The sequence below is a fragment of the Gekko japonicus genome, unplaced genomic scaffold (assembly GCF_001447785.1).
Source record: "Gekko japonicus isolate JY-2015 unplaced genomic scaffold, Gekko_japonicus_V1.1 scaffold1415, whole genome shotgun sequence".
NCBI lineage: Eukaryota > Metazoa > Chordata > Lepidosauria > Squamata > Gekkonidae > Gekko > Gekko japonicus.
This window is the reverse complement of record NW_015176013.1, coordinates 120,837-141,731: the sequence shown is the minus strand read 5'-3', so window position 1 is coordinate 141,731 and position 20,895 is coordinate 120,837. Positions and strand designations below refer to the sequence as shown.

Genomic DNA, 20,895 nt, shown 5'->3' with positions numbered 1-20,895 from the left:
CCTGAAAACCAACTGGCACAGGAAATTTCCTCATGCATTTCAAGTCATTATGCAGTTGCAGAGAACCAAGACAACGCTTGTCTGCAACGCAGTCTTGCACAAGATGTAGCATAGAGGGATCGTGAAGGGGTATGCAAAACAGAGAAGAGACCGTTCCAAAAGAAATATACTAAAGACACCATCAGTGCAGGCTCTTACCTCTCCAATAGTGCAGGGGTGACCATTTGGACAAGCTAGTTAAAAATAAACAATAAATCAGTATAATAGCACTGCAAACAAGTCATCGAACATTTCTAAACTATACCGAAGAATAGAACCCTCATTCTTCCTCCGATATTCTTTGTCGTGCAGCAGACAGAGGGGTGAATCCAACCACCCTCTAAGGAGCCTTACCCCAATTTAAGTGGCTCTTCCTCCAATGGAAGAGACACTTACACTGGCAGAAGGCTCTTTAGGGTGGAGGAAAGGGATACATATGATCAATCCCAGACTATTGAACTTGAGTCAGAAAGATCTAGATTTAAATCCCCACTTAGCCATGAATCCGAGTAGGAATTTGACACTCGCTGCCATTTGGTTAGTCACTACGTCTCAGCCTAACTTGTATCAGATGGCAGAGAGGTTCTCTCACACTGGCGCACCAGAGTGGTATAGCGGTTAAATATTGGATTAGGATCCGTACGATACAGGCTCAAATCCCTGCTTCCTACAAAACTCTTAGTCTAACATATCTCACAAGGTTGCTGTAAGGATAAAATGAGTAGAGGAGAACCAAGTATGCTGGCCTGAGCTGTTTACAGGAAAGGTGGGATAAAATGGAACTAAAAAACCCACTCGTTTTTGTGAGGATAAATAGGATATGCTGTGATACTCCTAAGAGATGTACGTAGTTGAGTTAATGAAACTGAAAAGACTTGGTTCTATAAAATGCTTGGATTGCATATGGTGAGGGAATCTTAATTTGCATGCAAGTATCATCTTCCTATTTGATTCCATTATGCCTAGTTCAGGAGATTAGGCTCAGTACTTACTATACCAGTGAAGCCCTGCTGTTGCTTCCCATCTCACAGCCTGAGCCAGCAAGTCTTCTGGCATTGTTGGCAGAAACGCATGCTGCAGAGAAAAAGATACTCCTAATCAAAGCGATACTGAAGCCCCAAACAGTTACGTTTTTTTTATAGCAGACTTTCATCTGCTTTGATAACCCCCAGACACATTTGACCCATTTTCTCAAGTAACCAAGCAGAAGCAGATATTAAGGACTAAGATGTACTACCAGTTACTTCAAAGAGCACGACAATTAATGCAAGTAACAGAGGAATGATTTGAGGGACTGAAAGATGGGCATATTTTCCCTTACCTGCATTGTGTGGGGAGAAAATGCCAGATTTCTTAGAGGCTCAAGGACTCGATTTTGGCCACACAGCAAAATAGCTCCAGTATGAACAACCATGTCAATTACTACCCTATTGTGGCTGTAATCCATCAGATTCACCGTCAGTGATGGGATACTGTTATCCACAAGGGATTCTGCAAATGTCTGAAGTTCTACAGAAGGAAGTACTTTGGAATTCTGTATCAACTCTTTAAGAGCTAGACGTTGCTGAAATAAGAAGAAACATTATGTTATACAAAGCAAGATAATATTTTTAGCCAGATTCATTTCATTCTCTGTATGGTCAAATATTAGAAATGCTGAAGGGGGTCAATTCATGTTTAACAATAAATGAAACAATGAACATATTTCCTTCTCCGCAGGAATATTACAACAATTTTAGCTAAGAGTCCCTTCCCAGTTTCACTTCTATCGTCTTGCCTCTTGGGTGCCAGCCAACATACTGCCTGGCAGCAAAGCAAGATATTTTACCTTCTCGGTAGGGTGAAGGCTTGAGTCCCCACAGGCATACTGAGATGTGAACTCTCTGAAAACAGCCAAAAGAAAGTGAACAGGCTGTGCAGACCTGGGGCCATTATAATCCTGAAAGAAAAAGAAACTCATGAAAACTGGTATGGAGGGAAAGAAAGATCACCGGCAGTAGGATTTCCATCTCTGGCCCGCAGCAATGGAGCTTAGTGAGATTAGTGCAAAGGATAATAGTAAGTTTTTTGCAAGACTCCATCTGAGTTACTAGACACACAGATATATTGTTTTTTAGACCACTAATCAACATGTATCTATCTATGTTAACCATCTGTGGCCTAATGAGGAAGGGAAGATCCCCAACGTTTGTAATGCATCCCTACATTGCCACCTAGAGACCATTTTTACTTGCTGTAGCCAACCATTAAGGAGAATATTTTTAGATCTGGGCCACAGCTACTATTTCAACTCTGCACTCAGAGGCATCCCACCAACTGTAACAGTGTATTGTAGTAGGGGGTCCCCCCCCCATTTCCTCTGTCTCCCTGTAGGTAAGCTCTCACCCCAAAATGTAATGCAAGATGTTCACAGGCAGCTCAAGAACTCTGGTTATGAATGTGAGGTATCAATATTTTTAATCAATCAACTGAAATAAAATGGCAGAAGGAGGAAAAAATCACTCATGATACAAACATTCCCTCTAATTATCTGAATATGGCATGCAGCAGACTAAAGGTAGCAGCAATTTGCTGCCCTTGATGTTCCAGTCAATGTGCCAAGTGGCTTGTCATCTGCACATTCTGACAATCCAATATTGGGTAACTGATCCTCTAAGAGAAGTCATAGAAGAAAATACTACATATATGTCCAGGTGAATGACAACCAAAAAGGTATCAACATTAATCAAGAAAACATATTTATCAAGCCCAATTATAAAAAGAGAAAGAAAAGAAACTGAAGAGATACATGTTCCCTCTGCTACAAAACAGACAATGGTCCACTTTCAGGCCGATCAAAGACATAAGAACATAAGAACATAAGAGATGCCAATGTTGGATCAGGCCAAAGGCCCATCCAGTCCAACACTCTGTATCACACAGTGGCCAGAAATACCAGTGCCATCAGGAGGTCCACCAGTGGGGCCAGGACATTAGAAGCCCTCCCACTGTTGAGCCCCCCAAGCACCAAGATGACAGAGCATCACTTGACCCAGAGTCCCATCTATACCTTGTGGCTAATAGCCACTGATGCACCTCTGCTCCATATGCTACTGTGCCAGTTAGAGAAAAAGGCCAGTTAGAGAAAAAGACAACTGTGCCAGTTAGAGAAAAAGGCTTTACCTTCAGGGCTGCTTCTATGCTCTCCACGTGGCCTTGTATCACGGCTCTTCCCACAGCATCACGGATCATTTTGTAGTGTTTGCCCCATACCAGGAACTGATCAATGTGTCCAGGCTGATGCCTCTGAGGCCACAACAGACAAGAAGTCCCATTTTTTTAAAGTGTGAATACGAAATCAGACTATAAAATACCATGATTTATTTATTGATTAAGATCTTCCTCATAAGCCCTGCTTCTCTGTGCTCTCACTTGCAGAGGTGAGGCAGGTGACCACCACAGGCAAACTTTTATCACTGGCGGCACTTTGCCCATAGAATACCCTTCCCATTGAGGCTTGCTTGGTATCTATCCTACTCTCTTTTAGGCAATAGGCAAAAACATTTCTTTTACCCAGGTTTTTAACTAAGGTCATTGATTTCTTTAGAACTGTTTTCATAGTCTGCTTCTAGCCTACAACCTGTTTTACAAGGAACCTCTTAGGCTGCTAAATGTGCTGGGTTTTAATGCTCTGGCTGGGTTTTAATAGTTTGTTAACTTTCATGATTTTAAAGTTCCTGCATGAACTCAGTCTTTAGGAGGGTGAAGCTGCCTATGGAGTAATTTTGCCCAGGCTCATATGTCAAGGACCTTAAAGCATCCTGGCAAATACTTTCCCACTCATTCTTTGAGTCCACTTTACTTGCTCAGAGCTCAGTGATAACCAGATTCTGCTTAGGCAGCAAATCTTAACAGAATCCCTTTTATTCTGCTTTCAGATGTTCCCCCTTAACAGATTCTCCCTCCATTTGTCCCTCGCCCATACTAAATCACCGCCCAATAGTCCAACAGATGTTGTAAATGGCTGAGAATAGAGATAAATCTACACTACCTGTTGTTGCTGAATTATTTCTGTAGGAAATATCCACTGACACTGCTGTTTGCTGGAAAGGCTCTGTGTGAACTCCAGGCCATACTGGTTAGTAATCTTTCGGACAAGGTAAACTTTATACCAGTCATTCCAACGGCAAAACTGCATCACCCTCTGCAGGTACATCTCCTTCTCATTATCCTTAGAACCATCTGCAGAGACAAAGGAAATTGGGTTCTCTATCGTAACCATGCTAAGCTACTGATGTTCAATATTTTGAGCAGCACCCAAGCAACCAGAACAATGTCTCACATAGGGGGCAAGAAAATCAGGGTTGCACTTACCTGTAACTTTATCTTCTGTGCAGGCACACACTGGGACTGCGCGTGCACAGGCCTGCCACAGACAGAAGCTTCTAAGGGACCAAGGGAGCACCCCCCCCACCCAGAGCAAAAGTGCAATGGTTTTTCCTGCCTAAATCATCATGTGCTCTGGAGGAGTGGCACACCCCTCCAGATGCTGCATGTCTGCCTTGACTTCCTTCAAATGAGGAAAAATAATTAAACAAACCAATAATATTGATTCAGGTGGGGGTAGCCATGTTGGTCTGAAGCAAGAGAACAAACTTTGAGTCCAGTGGCACCTTTAAGACCAACAAAGTTCAATTCTGGGTATAAGCTTTCGTGTGCATGTGTACTTCTTAACCATTAATACAGAAGAGCGCTCATAGCAGTCTTGTAACAGAGTTTTATGGTGGCCACAACCCTCCTCAAGAGGGACCTGTGCAGATGCAGCTTTACCCTTCTGAGGACCGGAATAACAAACAAATAAAGCACTATCTACACGAAAAGGTTTTATTCTGTTCATGTAAAACAATAGGGCCCTCCTAAGATCAAGGGAGTGTAATACTCGTTTGGCCAGAAATGTGGGAGATGGGAAGAAAACAGGAAGTGTAACCTCTTGTGCTAAATGGAACTTAACACTACACCAACCTGGGATGCAGGACGGCCACTCTCATGAAAAACCTTGAAGAAAGAAGGGCCGACCCTAAAGAAGACGAGTTCACTCACCCTTCTGGTTGAAGTGACAGCAACCAGAAAGGCCACCTCCATACTCATAAGGGACAAAAGGCAAGAGGCCAAAGGTTTGAAGGGCTTAAGCATGAGTGGTGAAACCACCAACGACAATGACCGTTGTGGTCTTAGGGAGGGACGGAAGGACGTTGATTAACCCTTTCAAATATCTCCTAGACAGTCTAAGGGAGAACAAAGAGGTGCTGTTCACCAAATCGTGATAAGCAGATACTGCAGCTAAGTGGACCTTCACCGAAGAGGTGGAAAGCTCTTCTGAGCTAAGGGGAAACTGGTAATCAAATACCTCTTGCAGGGAGCATAATGTTGGAATCAGGCCCCTTGACCTAGCCCAAACAGTAAAACTCCTCCACTTAGCGGCATAGGAGTAGCACATGGAAGGCTTCCTAGACTGCTCCAGCACCTCTCTGACCCCTGGAAAGAAGCCTAAATCAATGGGTATGTCTTCCAAGCTGTAAGATACAACCACAGAATGTCATGGTACAACAGAGGATTATGGGTCTAAAAATCCTGTACCTGCGATAGAGGAAAATACTGTCCCTGCCATCTGGCGTAACTCTGAAAAACAGATCTGTCAGGGCTAGAGATGTAAAATTTCCGGAAATTTTGAAGCTCAGAAAAAAACCCGGTTTCCCCCCAGTTTTTTCCGGAAAAAAACAAATTTTCAGAGATCCTCCTTGGACAGGGCTGAAGTCAAGTACAGAAAGACAGAAGAATCCAGGGTTCTTAGGTGAGCCATCACCACTGATATCAACATTGTTAATACCCTATGTGCCATTGCTAGACCAAAGGGCAGAGAGGTATATTGGAAAATCTCCTCAGAAGCAGAGATATTTTCAGTGGTTCCTAGATGGAAATATGGAAGTATGCATCTTTATGATCCAACATGGCAAACCAAGTATTTCTTTTCAAAATCTCAATAACTGCTGGCAAAGCAAGCATCTGAGATTTAGAGATGTGTAAAAACCTGTTTAACTTGCAAAGGTCCAGGATTGGCCTAAAACCCCTGTCTTTCTTCTGAACAAGAAAATACCCCAAACTGAAGCTCCATTCCTTAGGCATCCCTTGGAACCTACTCGACCACTCCTTTCAGCAACAATTCTTGTAACTGGGTCCCTAATTCAGAGAAGGGGTTATCAACTGCCTGTGATGGGGGTTCACACTGAGGCAAGGAGTGACATACGAGAAAGCAGACACTTTCAACTATTGACAGCACCCAAGTGTCTGAGCAAATTCTGCACCATTCTGGTAGGCATTGGGCCAGGCTGTCTTTAAAACATAGGCCATCCCCTAGGGGCTGCGGAGCTAGTCGGAATTTAGGGGGTGTTTGCTGTTAATCCTTTGGCAGGAGATGTGGGCCCCTGACCTTGACTTGAATTGGCCCCTTTGTGGAATGGTGCAGGCTGGAATGGCTTGGGATCAGGATACTGATGCTGGTGTTGCTGTGAGTATCTATTGCCCCTACAGAAAGAAAGGTGAAGCATAACCCTGCTGATAGGGAAAGTATCTCTGTCAATGAGGGGGGCCAGGTCGTGTCACACCCAGTCCCAGTCTACCTTTTTTCCTCGAGTTAGAGAAAAACTCGTCAAGTGATGCAAAGAAGAGTATGGAGCCCTCAAGAGGTAAGTCCTCCACTCTACAAAGAGTGTCCAGAGTGAAGGCAGCAGTGCAAAGCCAGGAGTGATGATGTAACACCACAGCCAAAGCCACAGACCTGGTATAGGCTTCAGCCACATGTCTGCTGGCATTTATTTCCTGTTTGGAAAGTGGGATCACTTTGTTTTGGATTAACTTCACCAAGGAACATTTTTCTTCAGACAGAACTTCTAAATACTGAGATCCTCCCATGATCACCTGCAATGCTCCTTCTAAGCTGCGGAGTCCTGTGAGGAAAAATTCTACTTTGTGAGCTGCTGGCATTAAAGCTGTGAGCGAGCGATTTGGCAACTGCATAAATGAGTTTGCTCTGGAGCCATCCTTCCTGAGCTAAGACAAAATGTGAGAGCTGGAGGCTAAAAAACTGTGAGCTAGCTCACACTAACTCAGCTTAGAGGGCCTGATAGTTAGCGATGCAGAAACTGAGGGCTGTCGATGAATAGATCTTTCTTCCTGCAGAATCTAGGCATCTGCTCTCTTTGTCCAACAGTGTAGAATGATGATCCAGTCTCTGCCTGGACAGCACTTCCTCTGTGATGATAATGGAGGAGGATGTGTTTGATCTTATAAAAGTTCTCCACCCTACGTGATGTAGCTGGCATAGAGGATGGCTTGTTCCACAATGAGGCACAAGCCCTCCAGGATGGCAAATGCAACTATGCCTGGTGAGGGCATATACAAACTACTCAATATTTTATTCCTGGCCCAGATGGGCATTGGGTCCCCTAACCTTTCGCCTGGGGATGGGTCCAACTGACACTCAGAGCTGTAGCTGGAAGCTACCATTCCCTTCTCCTCGGCTGCAAACTCCACGGTGGTAGGATCCGTGCTGAAGTACAGTTGGGGTTCCAAGCACCTTACATTTGGTGAACGCTGTCAGGTCTGGTGTTCAACAGTGCTAGGGCCCTGTATATACCCCAAAGAGCACTTTGGTTCAGGGCGCAACACCGCCTGGTGACCCCAGGCCCCAGGGAGGCCCGGCTTGTGGTAACCAGGGCCAGGGCCTATTCGGTGGCGGCTCCTACCTGGTGGAATGAGCTCCCGGAGGAGCTCTTCCGCCAGGCTTTCGCTTAGGAGCCGCCACTGTTACTTCCACCAACGATCCCTTAAACAACTGGAAACGGAATGTCCCTGGAAGATCACACTGCAGCGGCACAGTGGACCAGTACAGTTGTTCTGAAATATAGACAATATCTGAACATCATCAGCCGAATACCATCTTTTGATTAGTGTAACATCTTAGAGCACTTGTTAATGATCTTGTTTTATTGTGTTTTATTCTGTTTCTTTATTGGCACAAAGTGCCCTATTTGTAAGCTTCCCTGAGCCCTTGTGAGGAGGGCGGGGTATAAATTTAATAATAAAATAAATAAATAAATAAATAAATAAAGCTGTAGCACTCCGACCAGGGCACATGCCGGCGACATATAACATGGGTGCCAGGAAGGTGGTGGGTAGGGTTGCAGCCAAGGTGTTGGAACCAATGGTTCAGGTGGAAGGGCTGTTAGAGGATCCCTTGGTGGCAGTGGATGTGGTTCCATCTCCACCTCTGAAACCGATTGTGCCAGTGAGAAGCAATGCAAGGGTGGGCGGGGTGGCATCAGAATGACCTCAGGTTGTTCCTGTGGTGGAACACAACAGGCAGAGGCAGATGCCTGGGTTCTTCAGATGCTGACTTGGATCTTTCTTTGTGCTTTGTCTTTTGTTTAGATTCCTTAGCTGGCAGTTCTGAGGAGCAGCGCGGTACCTCTGCATATGATGGTGATAGAGCATGCAATCTTCTCGGTTCTGAGGCTGGAATCAAGCATACTGATGATGTTTGGGACTTAAGCTCAGGCACCGGAACCAATGGAATGGAGCACACAAAAAGTAGTCTGGACTCTGATTCTGACACTAGACTAGACAGAACCAACCAAGCAGAGGAGGGTCTTGAGTATAGCTCAGTAGTTAGGGTGGATTTTGAGGTTTCAGCTGACAAAAGTGCCTACTCCCACCACATGGCCTTCAATTGCTATGCCCTGACACTGTGGGCCTTGGGAGTAAATTGCTGACACAATATGCAAACTGACACATTATGGCCTTCTCCCGGACACATCAAACACAGCTTGTGCTCATCAGTGTGGGTCTTCTTGGTGCTGCATTACATGCACTTCTTAAAGAGGGCTTTAACTGACATTGTCACTTGCCGCCTAGGTAAAGACCCAGTGGGGAACAGAAAACAGCGCTGGAATAAGGACAATCATGAATCAATGACCACGTTAGGTAAGTTCAATTTACCTCAGACCACCAAAACTGGTTTATGGCCTTTTCTTTTCGTTGTTTTTTCCCCCCCTTGCAGATCGCCAAGAGATGAAAAGGGAACTCGCACAAAGATGCATGGTAAGCCTAGATGCTCCTATCTCAACAATGGCAAGAAAGAAAGGGGGCACTCTGCTCCTCCAGATAGGAAAGACCTAGTCAGGAAAAACTGTTCTGCTCTTGCTCTGGAGGGGAGGGGATGGACACCCCCTCGTTTTGAAGAAGGGAAGATGAACTACAGATGACATACTGCAGGTGTAGCTTTTGGAGCAAGTTTTTATCTGAAGCATAAAAGGCATGGGTTTCTTTCTTCTGCCCAAACTCTACACTTAGCAGAACTTGTATCAGCAAAAATTCTCTCATATGGTAGCTGCTCGGTACATTAGCAGCTCATTTGTTTACCATCATCCCACTTACTTGCTATTCCATGGAGTTCGTACAGCAGTTCTGCAGCCCTATCCAAGCACATCCGGATGCGAGCCACTCCCTGCAAATACTCAATAGAAGCTTCCTGAGGTGTATCCTGACTGTTCCACTGCAAATACTCCGCCAGGAAGCGACCATCATCCCTCAGAAAGGCTGTCTTCATTTCCTCAGCAGACACTCCTGATTTCTCACGCATGGAATCCTGAAAGGAGGACATTTAGACTGAATTTAGAATTGCCCAGTAAGGCTTCTAATTGGCCACTGGTAATCTGATTGGCTGTGAAGACTTTTATAAAACATTGCTTTGGCAGCAGCTGCCACCAAAACACAAGGATCTTCACTATGTGACTGAAGGTAAGGTGTGGCAGCTATTTTGCGGCTGGCTTTGCCTCCTGCGGCAACTATTTTATGGCAGCCATTTTGTGGCTGGGCTCACCATGATGTGCCGGAATTCCAAAGATTCCTGCAGGATCAAAAAGATTGGGGACCCCTAACCTACAGTATCTGTAGCAAAGTGAATGCTACATTCCTGACCTGATACAGAATATCAACAGCTTGATAACTATGCAGTCATAATGCTGGAGAAGGGGTGGGTGGGAGTCTGGCTGGATACTAAGGAGAAAGGCCTGTTTAGTTCATTCCCCTTAACCTCCTTTCCTGTTCCCTAAATGGTAAAATTGACTAGTCCCAATCACAAGCAGCTTCTGGTCAGCTCCTTCCTTTTCTTCCTGAAAAGCTCCTGCCTGGATATGACGACTTGAGATTTCCCCCAAGTGAAAAAAATGAAAGAACCCAGGAGGAGGTGCAGATTTTTCAGACTTAAAACAAAATAAATGGTTAAAACCATTTAAAGGAGAGTGGTACCCTCCACATTTGAACAAAGGAAATGTTAAGGTCATGAAGTTCACATGCAGTCTCTACAGGTTCCAGAACTACTTTACAAAGTACCCTGGAGAATTAAAAAGGTAAAGAAGACTTACCTCAAGGCAGTTCACAAATAGTGTATAAAGTTCTGTTTTATCATCTTCGCCTAGAATCCAGTTTTCTACTTGTGATAAATAATCTTGCATGTAGGCTTTCACATCATTGAAACTAAGGAAACAAACATAAATGCTTTGTCCCTTAGTAATGGGAGGTTTTTATTGATATTAACTGTGCGTTAAATAAAAATAAAGGAACGGTACTGTTAGCTAATGGGGGCAAGGGGAAAGAACCAGCAGCGTTTGAGAAGCAATAGTGACAAAACGCCAAACTAGATGTCACAGCGTCCCTGGGTCTGACCCATGGACAGTGATACTCATTAAAAGCCTACTGAGGCAATTTTAAAATGCTGCTCTTGTCCCCCCCTCCCCTCACATCTTTTCAAGTGCTGGGAAAAGAGGAAAGTAATAATTGAATCTAGAACAAACATCAAGTGGCTACCTTTCAAGGAGACGTATATATTTACTCACATATCCTGATCTGACTGTTCTCACCTGTATTTCAAAAGCAGCTTTAACACCACAGAACGGATTACAGGAGTTTTATCTACTACATCATCAAAAGGCGACAGAGATTTCGTATGCACACTTGGCTTCCCTGAACCAAGAAAATACAACAAAACTCAGTTTAGAGAAATTATAAAGTCAATGTATTTGGGGTAGGACAACTAAAAGGAGTATGCAAGCATACCTTTCTGGCATCCTCTCAAAACCTCCTTACGAACAAACAGCAAGTTCAACAGCTCTTGAATCACAGCTTTTTCAGGAGGCTCATTGTCTTTGAAACACATTGTGGAAACCAGATCAATAAAAAAACTATTGCAAAACTTGCGAAATTTGGAATATTGGGTTATGATGTCACTGCAGGAAAAATGGGTGAGAAATTACTTATCTATTCAGAGATTCTCTTTACTGATCACACAAAGGCACAGTCTAGTACATAATTTTTGAAGAATTCTTAGTTTCTTGGGTCTTTGATATAAAATATAGTTAACATTCTCAATTTCACTATCCAAACTTTTTGTATTAAATCATACTGTTACAAAGTGTGTATGTTAACAACAATACTTAATAAAGAATTTAAAATCTAAAAAAAAGAAAGAAAAGAAATGCATATTTGACTCTAACACCCATATTGTAACTTCTAAAGTAAGTTTGCTAGAAAGCAAGATTCCAATTAAAAACTTGTAAAGTTTTTCCTGAAAAAGAAAGAAAGAAAGAAAGAAAGAAAGAAAGAAAGAAAGAAAGAAAGAACTTATCTAGTCAATTGTAGAATTTGCACCATATGTATAAGAAATACTTGTCCAAAAGAGTGAAAGATAAAGTCTCAAAACTACTACCGGGGTTACAATCTGGTAGAGCAGAGACAAGGAATTACCTGAGCTCCTTGGATACACCCAGCGTGTAGTCATCTGGCAGGCTGGCTAGGCAGAACGGACACAACATCTGTGCTGGTACCAGCCACTGTCTGATGCAACTCTGACAAAACACATGATCACAAGGAAGGCTGACTGGATCCCTAGGATCTCCCAAGCAAATTGGACATGGCTTCAAACCGTACCTGTGGACGCAAGAGCTGAAGTCAATGTAAAATATATGTATTTGGATTTAGTAGAAACTTCCCTGTTTGGAAGAGTTAATCTGTGTCAAGGTGAGAAGAACAAATGGTAGGCAGGTAATTTATATCTACTCAGGAAGGTGGGGTAGGGCTGAGTCATTATCTTGTAGGAGTTTCCCAGGCTGTGACATGCTAATGAAGGAGCTTTCCTGAGGAGGTTCTGTTGCATATGGATTGGCTGTTGAAATTCTAATCTTATCTGTAGTGCTGGTGTAAGATGTAGAGCATTTTTTGTTTGTCAGGACAGGAAATCATGCCCTATTTATTTTTAAACTCTCTTCTTTCCTGTTGAAATGGTGTTTATGTTTATGAATTTCAATGGCTCCCCTGTGTAATCTGACATGGTAATCCAATTACATAGGGAAGCCATTGAAATTCATAAACATAAACACCATTTCAACAGGAAAGAAGAGAGATTAAAAATAAATAGGGTATGGTTTCCTGTCCTGAAAATCACAAAATGCTCTACATCTTACAACACAGAGAGTACTCCATCTTTCTGTGTTATACCTCTGAGGATGCCCGTCACAGCTGCTGGCAAAATGTCAGGTATTACAATGCCAAGACCACAGCCATACAGCCTGGGAAATCTACAACAACCTAGCAACATTGTTACTTCTCCAAGACAAAAAGAACTGGGTAATGTTTCTTCATCAAAAACCTAACAGATTAGGAATTTTAGTTCTAGGATGAATTCTCTGCAAGAGGAGGGACCAAATAATCCAACTCTGCTCACAACAGCAGGAAATCCCATGCTTGAACTTTCAGGTAAAACTGAAGAGTCTTAGGAGACAGAATGGATGTGACCATGTCCTATGACAGAAAATGTTTCTAGGAATTTTTTTTAAAATCCTGTTTTTCAGAACACCACACTGTTTATAAGTCCACATTCTTTACAGCTTCATGTACCATACTAAACGACTAAATTTGGGTTCCAAGAACAAGGACAAACTAAGGCATGTTTCCTAAAGTGGAAAAGCACTCATCCCAAAAAGGTATTACCTGCAACATGCAAAATTGACATCCTCCTTGCATTGGCACAGCACTTTCATCACAGCAGTGAATGTTTCATGCCTTTTAATGTCAGAATCCCACTGGAAACACTGAAAAGAACAACCCTGTCACTCTCTAGGCAAGGAAAAAGGAACTATCTTCAAATATAACCACATAGCCATACCTATACACTTTATAGTTAACTATAAGGTTCTGCAGATCTAATAATTTATTGAGACTGGCTTTCACAAACCAGCTAGATAAGCTTTTCTGACCAGCTTCAGTACGTTAACTGTTTTTAGTAGAGGAATTTTTAAAGGTTTTTTTTTTACTGTTGAATGCTAGTTAACTTGAGTTAGGAGAAGCAGCTTATCTACTTTTTAATGTAACACAACAGCAGTTCCCCCAATGTACCATAGTGGGTCTTCCAAGCCAAGCCAAATAAACCACCCATCTGTTAAAGCTCTGACCCAGATTTAATGATGGAATAATTGCAGCCAAGCCATCACTCTGCCTGTACCCATTTCTGGAGAAGTTGAGCAAGCTCCTGTCCACAGTAGCTCATATATAGTGAATCCCCCTTGCAGCACTTGCTCTCCAGTTACTTTGCCCTGTGCTCTGAAGCAAGGAGAGAACCCGGTGCTGCTGGTACCACCACTACTCCCTTACATCAGAAGCTGCATCCAAAGTGTTTTGGCCAGCAGTACTTCACTGTACCAGTTCTGTTCCTTTATCTTTTTAGATGTAAAAAGGAAACAAGAGCAGATGCTAGACTACTGTGCAAGCCCAGAGTGAGAATTCAGAAGGACAAGAATATTAGTATTTCTCAATGCCTGGAAGGACAGCTTTTCTGCATGCTCAGCAGATCCCCCAGAAAAAGTTACTTTGTAAATGGGAAAAGGGACAATAAAATCCAAGCTGGAAAAGGACTGGACACATTTAAGGAGGCCTAGAATGTTAAGGGCAGTTGAGAATCAATGAGTTGGAGATCTGGATCAGTTTCCCAGTATTTTGTTGCTCCCATGATTTTTCATGGACCTTCTATTTATTTAAAATTAATATAGAATTTCTTGGTATTTGGTTACCTTGGTCAGAACAGACACAGTAGTTACCTTAAGGTTAACAGAGCAATCCTCAGAACATTTAATATGGAAGAATAAGTCCGAAGGACTTGCTAAACAAGAACTGGATTCTTACTTTAACAAGATGTGAAGTGTACTTCTTTACCAGATCTTGCATCTCTGGCATCACTGTTTCTACTCCAAGAAGCACATGTTCCACAAAGAGGGACACTGCAAAAACCCGATTCCAATGGCTCCTGTGTCAAAAGACAAGAACACACAGTGAGAACTTACTTAATAAAAAGTGAGAAGCGTGTGGTGAAATACCTTCCACCCCCAAATCTAGTACCAAAATTTTCAATCCTACAGGGTAATTGTTGAGGTTGCACTATGTGCAAGAGCAGAAGCTATAAAGTGCTCCTTTCTGGTTAGCAGGAGACAGTTGAAAACAAGTCAGTACAAATCACCTCCCTAATGCACAACCATTCAGTGCCACAGCAATGCAGGTGACCCTGAGGTGAGGATGGACCTTCTTGCAGATAGGAAGAGAAGAAGGAGAGTCTGTTGGGGGGCAGTGAAAGGTAGAAAAATAGAATTTTATAATTTATTGAGGAAAGGGGCCATTTTGTATACCTTCAGGAGGAAGAAGGAATCCATCTTAATCCAGATCCCCAAATATTGAAATCAAGGTAATGGATGAGGCAAAATGAATGCAACTTCAGATCTGAAGAACCTCTCTCTTATTAACATGACATAAATAAGCTTTTAGCTTTACAGAGAGCAGATACAAGTTTACACCTATTTTAATTTTTCCTTGCTTATGCAGTGTGTGCTTTTAATTTACTTATCGAACTTCTTTTCATTTTAAATATAGTCAATGTATGGTATGGTATGGTATGGTATGGTATGGTATGGTATGGTATGGTATGGTATGGTATCGTAAATGTAGACCAAATGTAGTTTGGTCTACATTTAACAGCACCTCCCCCCCCTTCATGCTTCTGGTAAGCCCTACTCGCCGAGAGAGCTCCCATAAGATAGAGTGGTCCCCTCTGCAGCAAGTTGGAAAGGCAGAGAGGGTGAGAGAGAGGTGCAAAAGTGGAGAAAGAAAAGCTTTGTTGGGGGACCAGCAGCTGAAGACCCAGAGTGGCTGAGTAACGTCCTTATTTTCTTGTGTGTCAAAACAAGTACTGGTAAGGCCTGTGAGTAGGAAGATGAGTATCAAAGTGAGGAACCCAAGTAAGGCACAGCAACCTGACTTACTGTATTACCCAGAGTTCGTAGTTCCCTTCAGCTCATCTACTACAGCGCCTAACTTTTGGTTACATATTGGTAAGTCATGCAAAATGCTATACAAAAGCCACCATGAAAGACAAAGGGCCTCCCAGATCTGAGGAGGATACAAACAATTCAGACTCACTGCAATCAGCATAAGGTCTGGTGCTTGGCAACCAGGGAAACACTGATGCAGATCCACCCCCACCCCCCACCAATAGCATTCCTACACTCTGAAATCCTTACTTGGCCTCTATGACCTACCTGGCTTGTTGGAGCAGTTGGTCCCCTGGACCAGAGTTGCTTTTTAAGTCATTTGCTGTACACACAAGTTCAACTGGCATTTGAAGATTCTTCACCTGCTGTAGCCATATCTGTGGCTTGCATTTCAACAGTTTTCCTTCCAGCATTTCAGTGCAGGCCAAGGCAGCTAGCACATCCAATAACTAAGTAATCATAAGCGGACAAAGTTTTACTACTAACACAATTAGTTTACTTACTAACAGTAAGGAAATTGATCTGTATCATACAATGGCTAGGACTGAAATTTAAAGATATTCTACTTTATTTCCCATTTTCTGAAATGGAACAATCTCTAGAGGCTTTTGGATTTTGAAGCCCTCACCATGGACCATAATCTCAACCATACTCAGACTTTTATTCCCAAAGCAAAGACTGACTCTTATCAGCCCCAATGACCACAGCTGGCTTCCTTCCAACATGTCACTTTGCTTTCCTGTCTCTCAACTGAACAGGACCACATTCCTTCAGCAACTCTTTAAGATCCTTTTTTCTCCCTTGTATGTTACTGATCCTTATTCTTGTTGAGTTTCATCTTACTGTTTTGAGCCTAACATATTCATTTATCGAGGAATTCGTTACAATTCCATCTTTCAGTGTTTGCAATGTTTTCCGCAGTATGTTACAAATTACAATGGGGCAGTCATGTTAGTGGCCGCGAAAACAAAACGTAGGCAACTGGCACCTTAAAGACGAACAGATTCATTCTAAGGTAAGCTTTCATGAGCTAAAGCCCAGGTCAAGTGCATCAGTCAGCTAACACAGGAGGAAGGAGTAGTGCCATGTTTCAGTAGTACAGCATCTAAGTCATAGGCTCAATCTCTGGCATCTCCTGCTAGAAAATCAGGTACTAGGCGACATGAAAGACCCCTACCAGAGACCCTGGAGAGCCACTGCCCCAATACTTAAGTTTACACAAAGCAAGTAGAACTATTAGAAGAGAGGATAATACATATTGTAGTACGATTAATAGTTACAGTACACCAAGGATCAACAGTACCATTTGGTGACGTGGGATGCTGCCTTCTCTCCCAGCATAGCCAGTTAGAGCACTGACTACATCAGGATACACAGCAAGAATCCTAGAGAAGTTCTGTAGTCGACTCCTATACTGGCAGTAACCAAGGTGGATCCAGGGAAGGGGCAGCACATTCTGTTCTGCACTGGAAGAGGCTGCCTTCATTTCTTCAATGCACGACAACAGGGCCATTTGCAGAAACTGGAAATGTAAACACAAGTCTAATTCAAACATAAGTCTAATTCATTTTAATAATCACATGCCCAGCTGTAAAACTGTTGATTTCTGAAGAAAGGCCTTTGAAATCTAATTTTAAAAATAGAGATCAATCATAACATTGTCATATTTACACCATCTGATGTAGATGAGGCTTTTTAGGATAAAAAGCTGAACCACTGGAGAAACACCAGATTGCCCTATTATTCCACAATGGGTATCCCATCAATCCATTGTGAAACTAGCTACCATACCTTCAGGATACATTTGGGGTATAAATATACCCAGTCTTGAACATGCCCAGTGTGACTTTAGCTGGACACACATAAAGCTAACACCCCTAAGCACAACTCAGGTCCTCTGTGGTCTTGCTGGTCTGTCCACGCATCTCCTCTTTTCTTACCTTGGATTCCTTCATCTCTTCAGGATAGGTATAGTATTGCCCTGACATTCCGCAACCCTATCTATCTTGTCTGCTAACCACTTTCTATTATCTTCTTGTATGCTTGCAGCCTCTGATCTGAATGTAAATATCTAGATTATTATTAGTTAAAACCCATTTCTGTTACAATTTGGACAGGTTATTGCCTTAAGGGAACTATCTCCGTAAAAACTGATAGCAGATCCACGCTATACCCCAGCCTCTTGCTAGTTCTGCCATTGTAGCTAATCCCCTAATCAAAGCAAAGGCAAGATATTTATTTAATAAAGTTGTCTTGAGGTAAAATTACATGTGGAGACACGATGTCCTTCATCCAAACAAAACAGACAAAGGTCATTTTCATCAGTTTAGGTCATCTTCACTCTACATTGGAAGCACTTCTTGAGCCATAGAAGGGACTCAGAAGCTGACATAGCTTCAAGAAATCCAGATGAAATCCTCTCAACTGGAGCTGGAGACTTCAAAAACACACACCCCCTGGAGGCTTTTTAGCTGTAAAGACCTATCTGATGATAGACCTGCTCATGTGCAGTCCTCATGTGGGACTGCACAGAAGATCAACAATGAACAATTTAAAACACGATAAAACATAACAATTAAAACAATGAGTACAGCTTGAAAAAGTGTCAGTTGGCGATAAAGTTCTGGCCTGCTGGTGCGGTGAGTTAAAGGCTAGTTGTCGGTGGTCAATAAATGGACGGGTGACAGCAACCTCACGGAGACTATGGGTGCCCACTGCCTCAACCAAAGGCCTGGCGGAACAGCTCCGTCTTGCCGGCCCTGCGGAATTGAAGAAGTTCCTGCAAGGCTTTGGTCTCAATAGCTGTAAAGCACTTTATACTTCTACGCTCTGCTGGCTCAGGAGAGGATGGTGGGGATGCCGGCCTCTGTGGCCCCTCTTTCTTCTCCTGGAAGAATGAGCAGCCTGGCCATGACTGGAAACCGTTCTCGCTTCCTGATGCTTCCCCCACTGGGTCTGTTGCTGGATCCAGCTGCTCAGGTAGGGATTTGGTCAGTGAGGGGTCCAATTCTTCCGATTCTTCCTCTGAGGAGGAAGTGGCAGCTGGCTGACCCATGACACCTGGCTGGACCCTGACAGCCTGGGCCTCAGTCCTCCAGAGAAAAGACAAAAAGCACAAAGCCAATAAGCAATGAAGATTCTTATGATGCAGCAAAGCTAGGAAGGTCCAACCTCCACATCAGTAGAAAAAGAATGGCACGAAAGGGGGAGCATTCTCTTCTGGAGCATGTGATGGTTTAGGCAGGAAAAAGCTGTTGTGTCTGCTCGGTGGGGGGGCATCTTGAGAGCAAGGAATTTTTCTTCTGTGGCCAGCCTGCATGCAGGCGCAGTCCCAATATGGGGCTGCACTGAAGACGGAAAATGAACCTCAGTAATAGCTGAAAGCCAGTTTGGTGTAGTGATTAAGAGTGCGGATGCTAATCTGGGAGAACCGGGCTTGATTCACCACTCCTCCACATGCAGTTGCTGGTGTGACCTTGAGTCAGTCATAAGTTCTTTCAGAGCTGTTCTCTCAAGGGCAGTTCTCGAAAGAGCTCTCTCAGACCAACCTACCTCACAGGGTGTCTGCTGTGGGGAGAGGAGGGGAAGGGAAAGGGATTAGTAAGCCACTCGGAGACTCCCTCGGGTAGTGAAGGGCGGGCTATAAATCCAATCTTTTCTTCTTCTCTTCCATCAGCTATAACCTGATGAAGCTTGTGTTCTGTTCAGATGCTACAGCACACAACTTCTAGGCATCATAATTAATACATACTTCATCCCAAGCACTTTAACAACTCTTATTAAAATACAGACCTTTAACTCTCTATGAGAAGATACACCCATTGTCAGAAGGATGAAGTCCCTGAGGTAACAGTGGAACAGGATGTCCCTCTCTTTTTCAGAGAACTCAGCAAGATATTTCCCAAGGGGTGTCTTCTGAAAGATGTCAATAAACTTTTCTTTGTGGCCTATGAAGTGGGAGAGTTTGGTTAGATGAGAATTTCAGTTGCTACTGCATATCTTATCTCACCACCCACAACAATGGATACTTAAAAGTGAATTGTTAAGACTCTTATGCCAAGTTTTACAAATGAATACTGGATAATTAAGCAAGAGGAGCGAAAAAATTCTCTGTATTTTAGTCCCAAGCAGTGTTCCCTCTAAGCTGAGTTAGTGTGAGCTAGCTCACAGTTTTTTCGCCTCCAGCTCACGCATTTTTGCCTTAGCTCAGGAACGACGACGGTTCCAGAGCAAACTAATTGATGCAGTCGCCAAATAGCTTGCTCACAATTTTAATGCCAGTAGCTCACAAAGTGGAATTTTTGCTCACAAGACTCCACAGCTTGGAGGGAACATTGGTCCCAAGTAAAGGATAGTCACAACCTGCACTTCTTAGAGGATTTGCAACACATGTTTTAGTGGAACCTTTTGCCTCCTAACAAGTTGTTCTAGGTTTTTTCCTTATTAGCTTTTGAAAACAGAAGGCATAAGCTCCTCTTCTCTGTGCTTATTCATTTGAACATTAGAGAGGAAGGCCAGAGAAAGCCAGGGGCACACAGCATGCTTTAGGTGAGGCACGAGACAGTCAGAGTCATGGGTAATAAGTAGTGGTTTGCTTTCTCCTTTACTGTACACTTATATGGATTGAGATTTAAGCTGGTTTTTAATGAAATACAAATATTCTATATATTTATTTGTTTAGACAATTTCTACACTACCTTTCCAGGGAACCTACCTGAACATAAATAAAACATAATAAAAACCTAAACCGTACATTACTAATTAAAAGCCAGTCAGAGCATAAAACCATAAAACACTGAGAAGCTTAAAATGAGCCTCACACAGTTCTTAGGCTAAAAGCAGGCTATAAAAATTATGTTAAAAGATCGACCCTTAATTAAAAGCCTGTATAAAGTAAAACATTTTGACTGGGTGTTTGAGAGAGACATAAGCTTTGAGTCCACTGATTGAAAGAAATGTGGGAGAGAAATAAATAAAAATATTTTTATAAATAAATATAAAAAGCAGCATCAGAAAGGGATAACACCTTTACAGTACCCTCAGATCAATCTGAGGTGTATTAATAGTCTAGGCTTCCCCACACCTGGTGCCACTTGTAGCAGTTTCCCCGCATACTCACCTTTATCACCAGTGATGTACCGAGCTTGAGCCCAAAGGTCTTCTAAATAATCTTTTATCCTCCAGCTGAAGGGCATTTCATTGACATCAGAGACAGTTCCCTGAAAGTAACTCTGCACGAGAATTGTTTCGGTCTGGGAGCTGGAGAAGACACAGAGAAAATGTGTTCTGCAAACTGTATGTGTCCTCTACCACACAGAAAACTAAAGTTACATTTCAGGCATTTCAGCATGGAAATATGTTTTGTTTAATTACCGTTCATGAGAAAAAGAGGGAGAAATTAAAAATACAATCCCAAGAACACTTCCCTGTGAATAAGCCCCACTGAATAGAC

At 42.9% G+C, this 20,895-nt stretch overlaps 1 protein-coding gene across 1 annotated transcript in view; it reads right to left on the bottom strand.

Moving 5' to 3' along the window:
* The window catches only part of RNF213 (ring finger protein 213), a 166,507-nt gene that overhangs the window by 28,403 nt on the left and 117,209 nt on the right, over nt 1-20,895 (bottom strand). Inside the window, 17 exon segments of the mRNA XM_015426544.1 lie at nt 199-233; nt 1,032-1,113; nt 1,361-1,603; nt 1,868-1,978; nt 3,202-3,324; nt 4,070-4,260; nt 9,511-9,721; nt 10,500-10,611; nt 10,995-11,097; nt 11,191-11,360; nt 11,878-12,060; nt 13,120-13,220; nt 14,308-14,428; nt 15,711-15,892; nt 16,747-16,965; nt 19,236-19,390; nt 20,563-20,702. Of these exon segments, the coding sequence (XP_015282030.1) occupies nt 199-233; nt 1,032-1,113; nt 1,361-1,603; nt 1,868-1,978; nt 3,202-3,324; nt 4,070-4,260; nt 9,511-9,721; nt 10,500-10,611; nt 10,995-11,097; nt 11,191-11,360; nt 11,878-12,060; nt 13,120-13,220; nt 14,308-14,428; nt 15,711-15,892; nt 16,747-16,965; nt 19,236-19,390; nt 20,563-20,702 (2,482 nt within the window).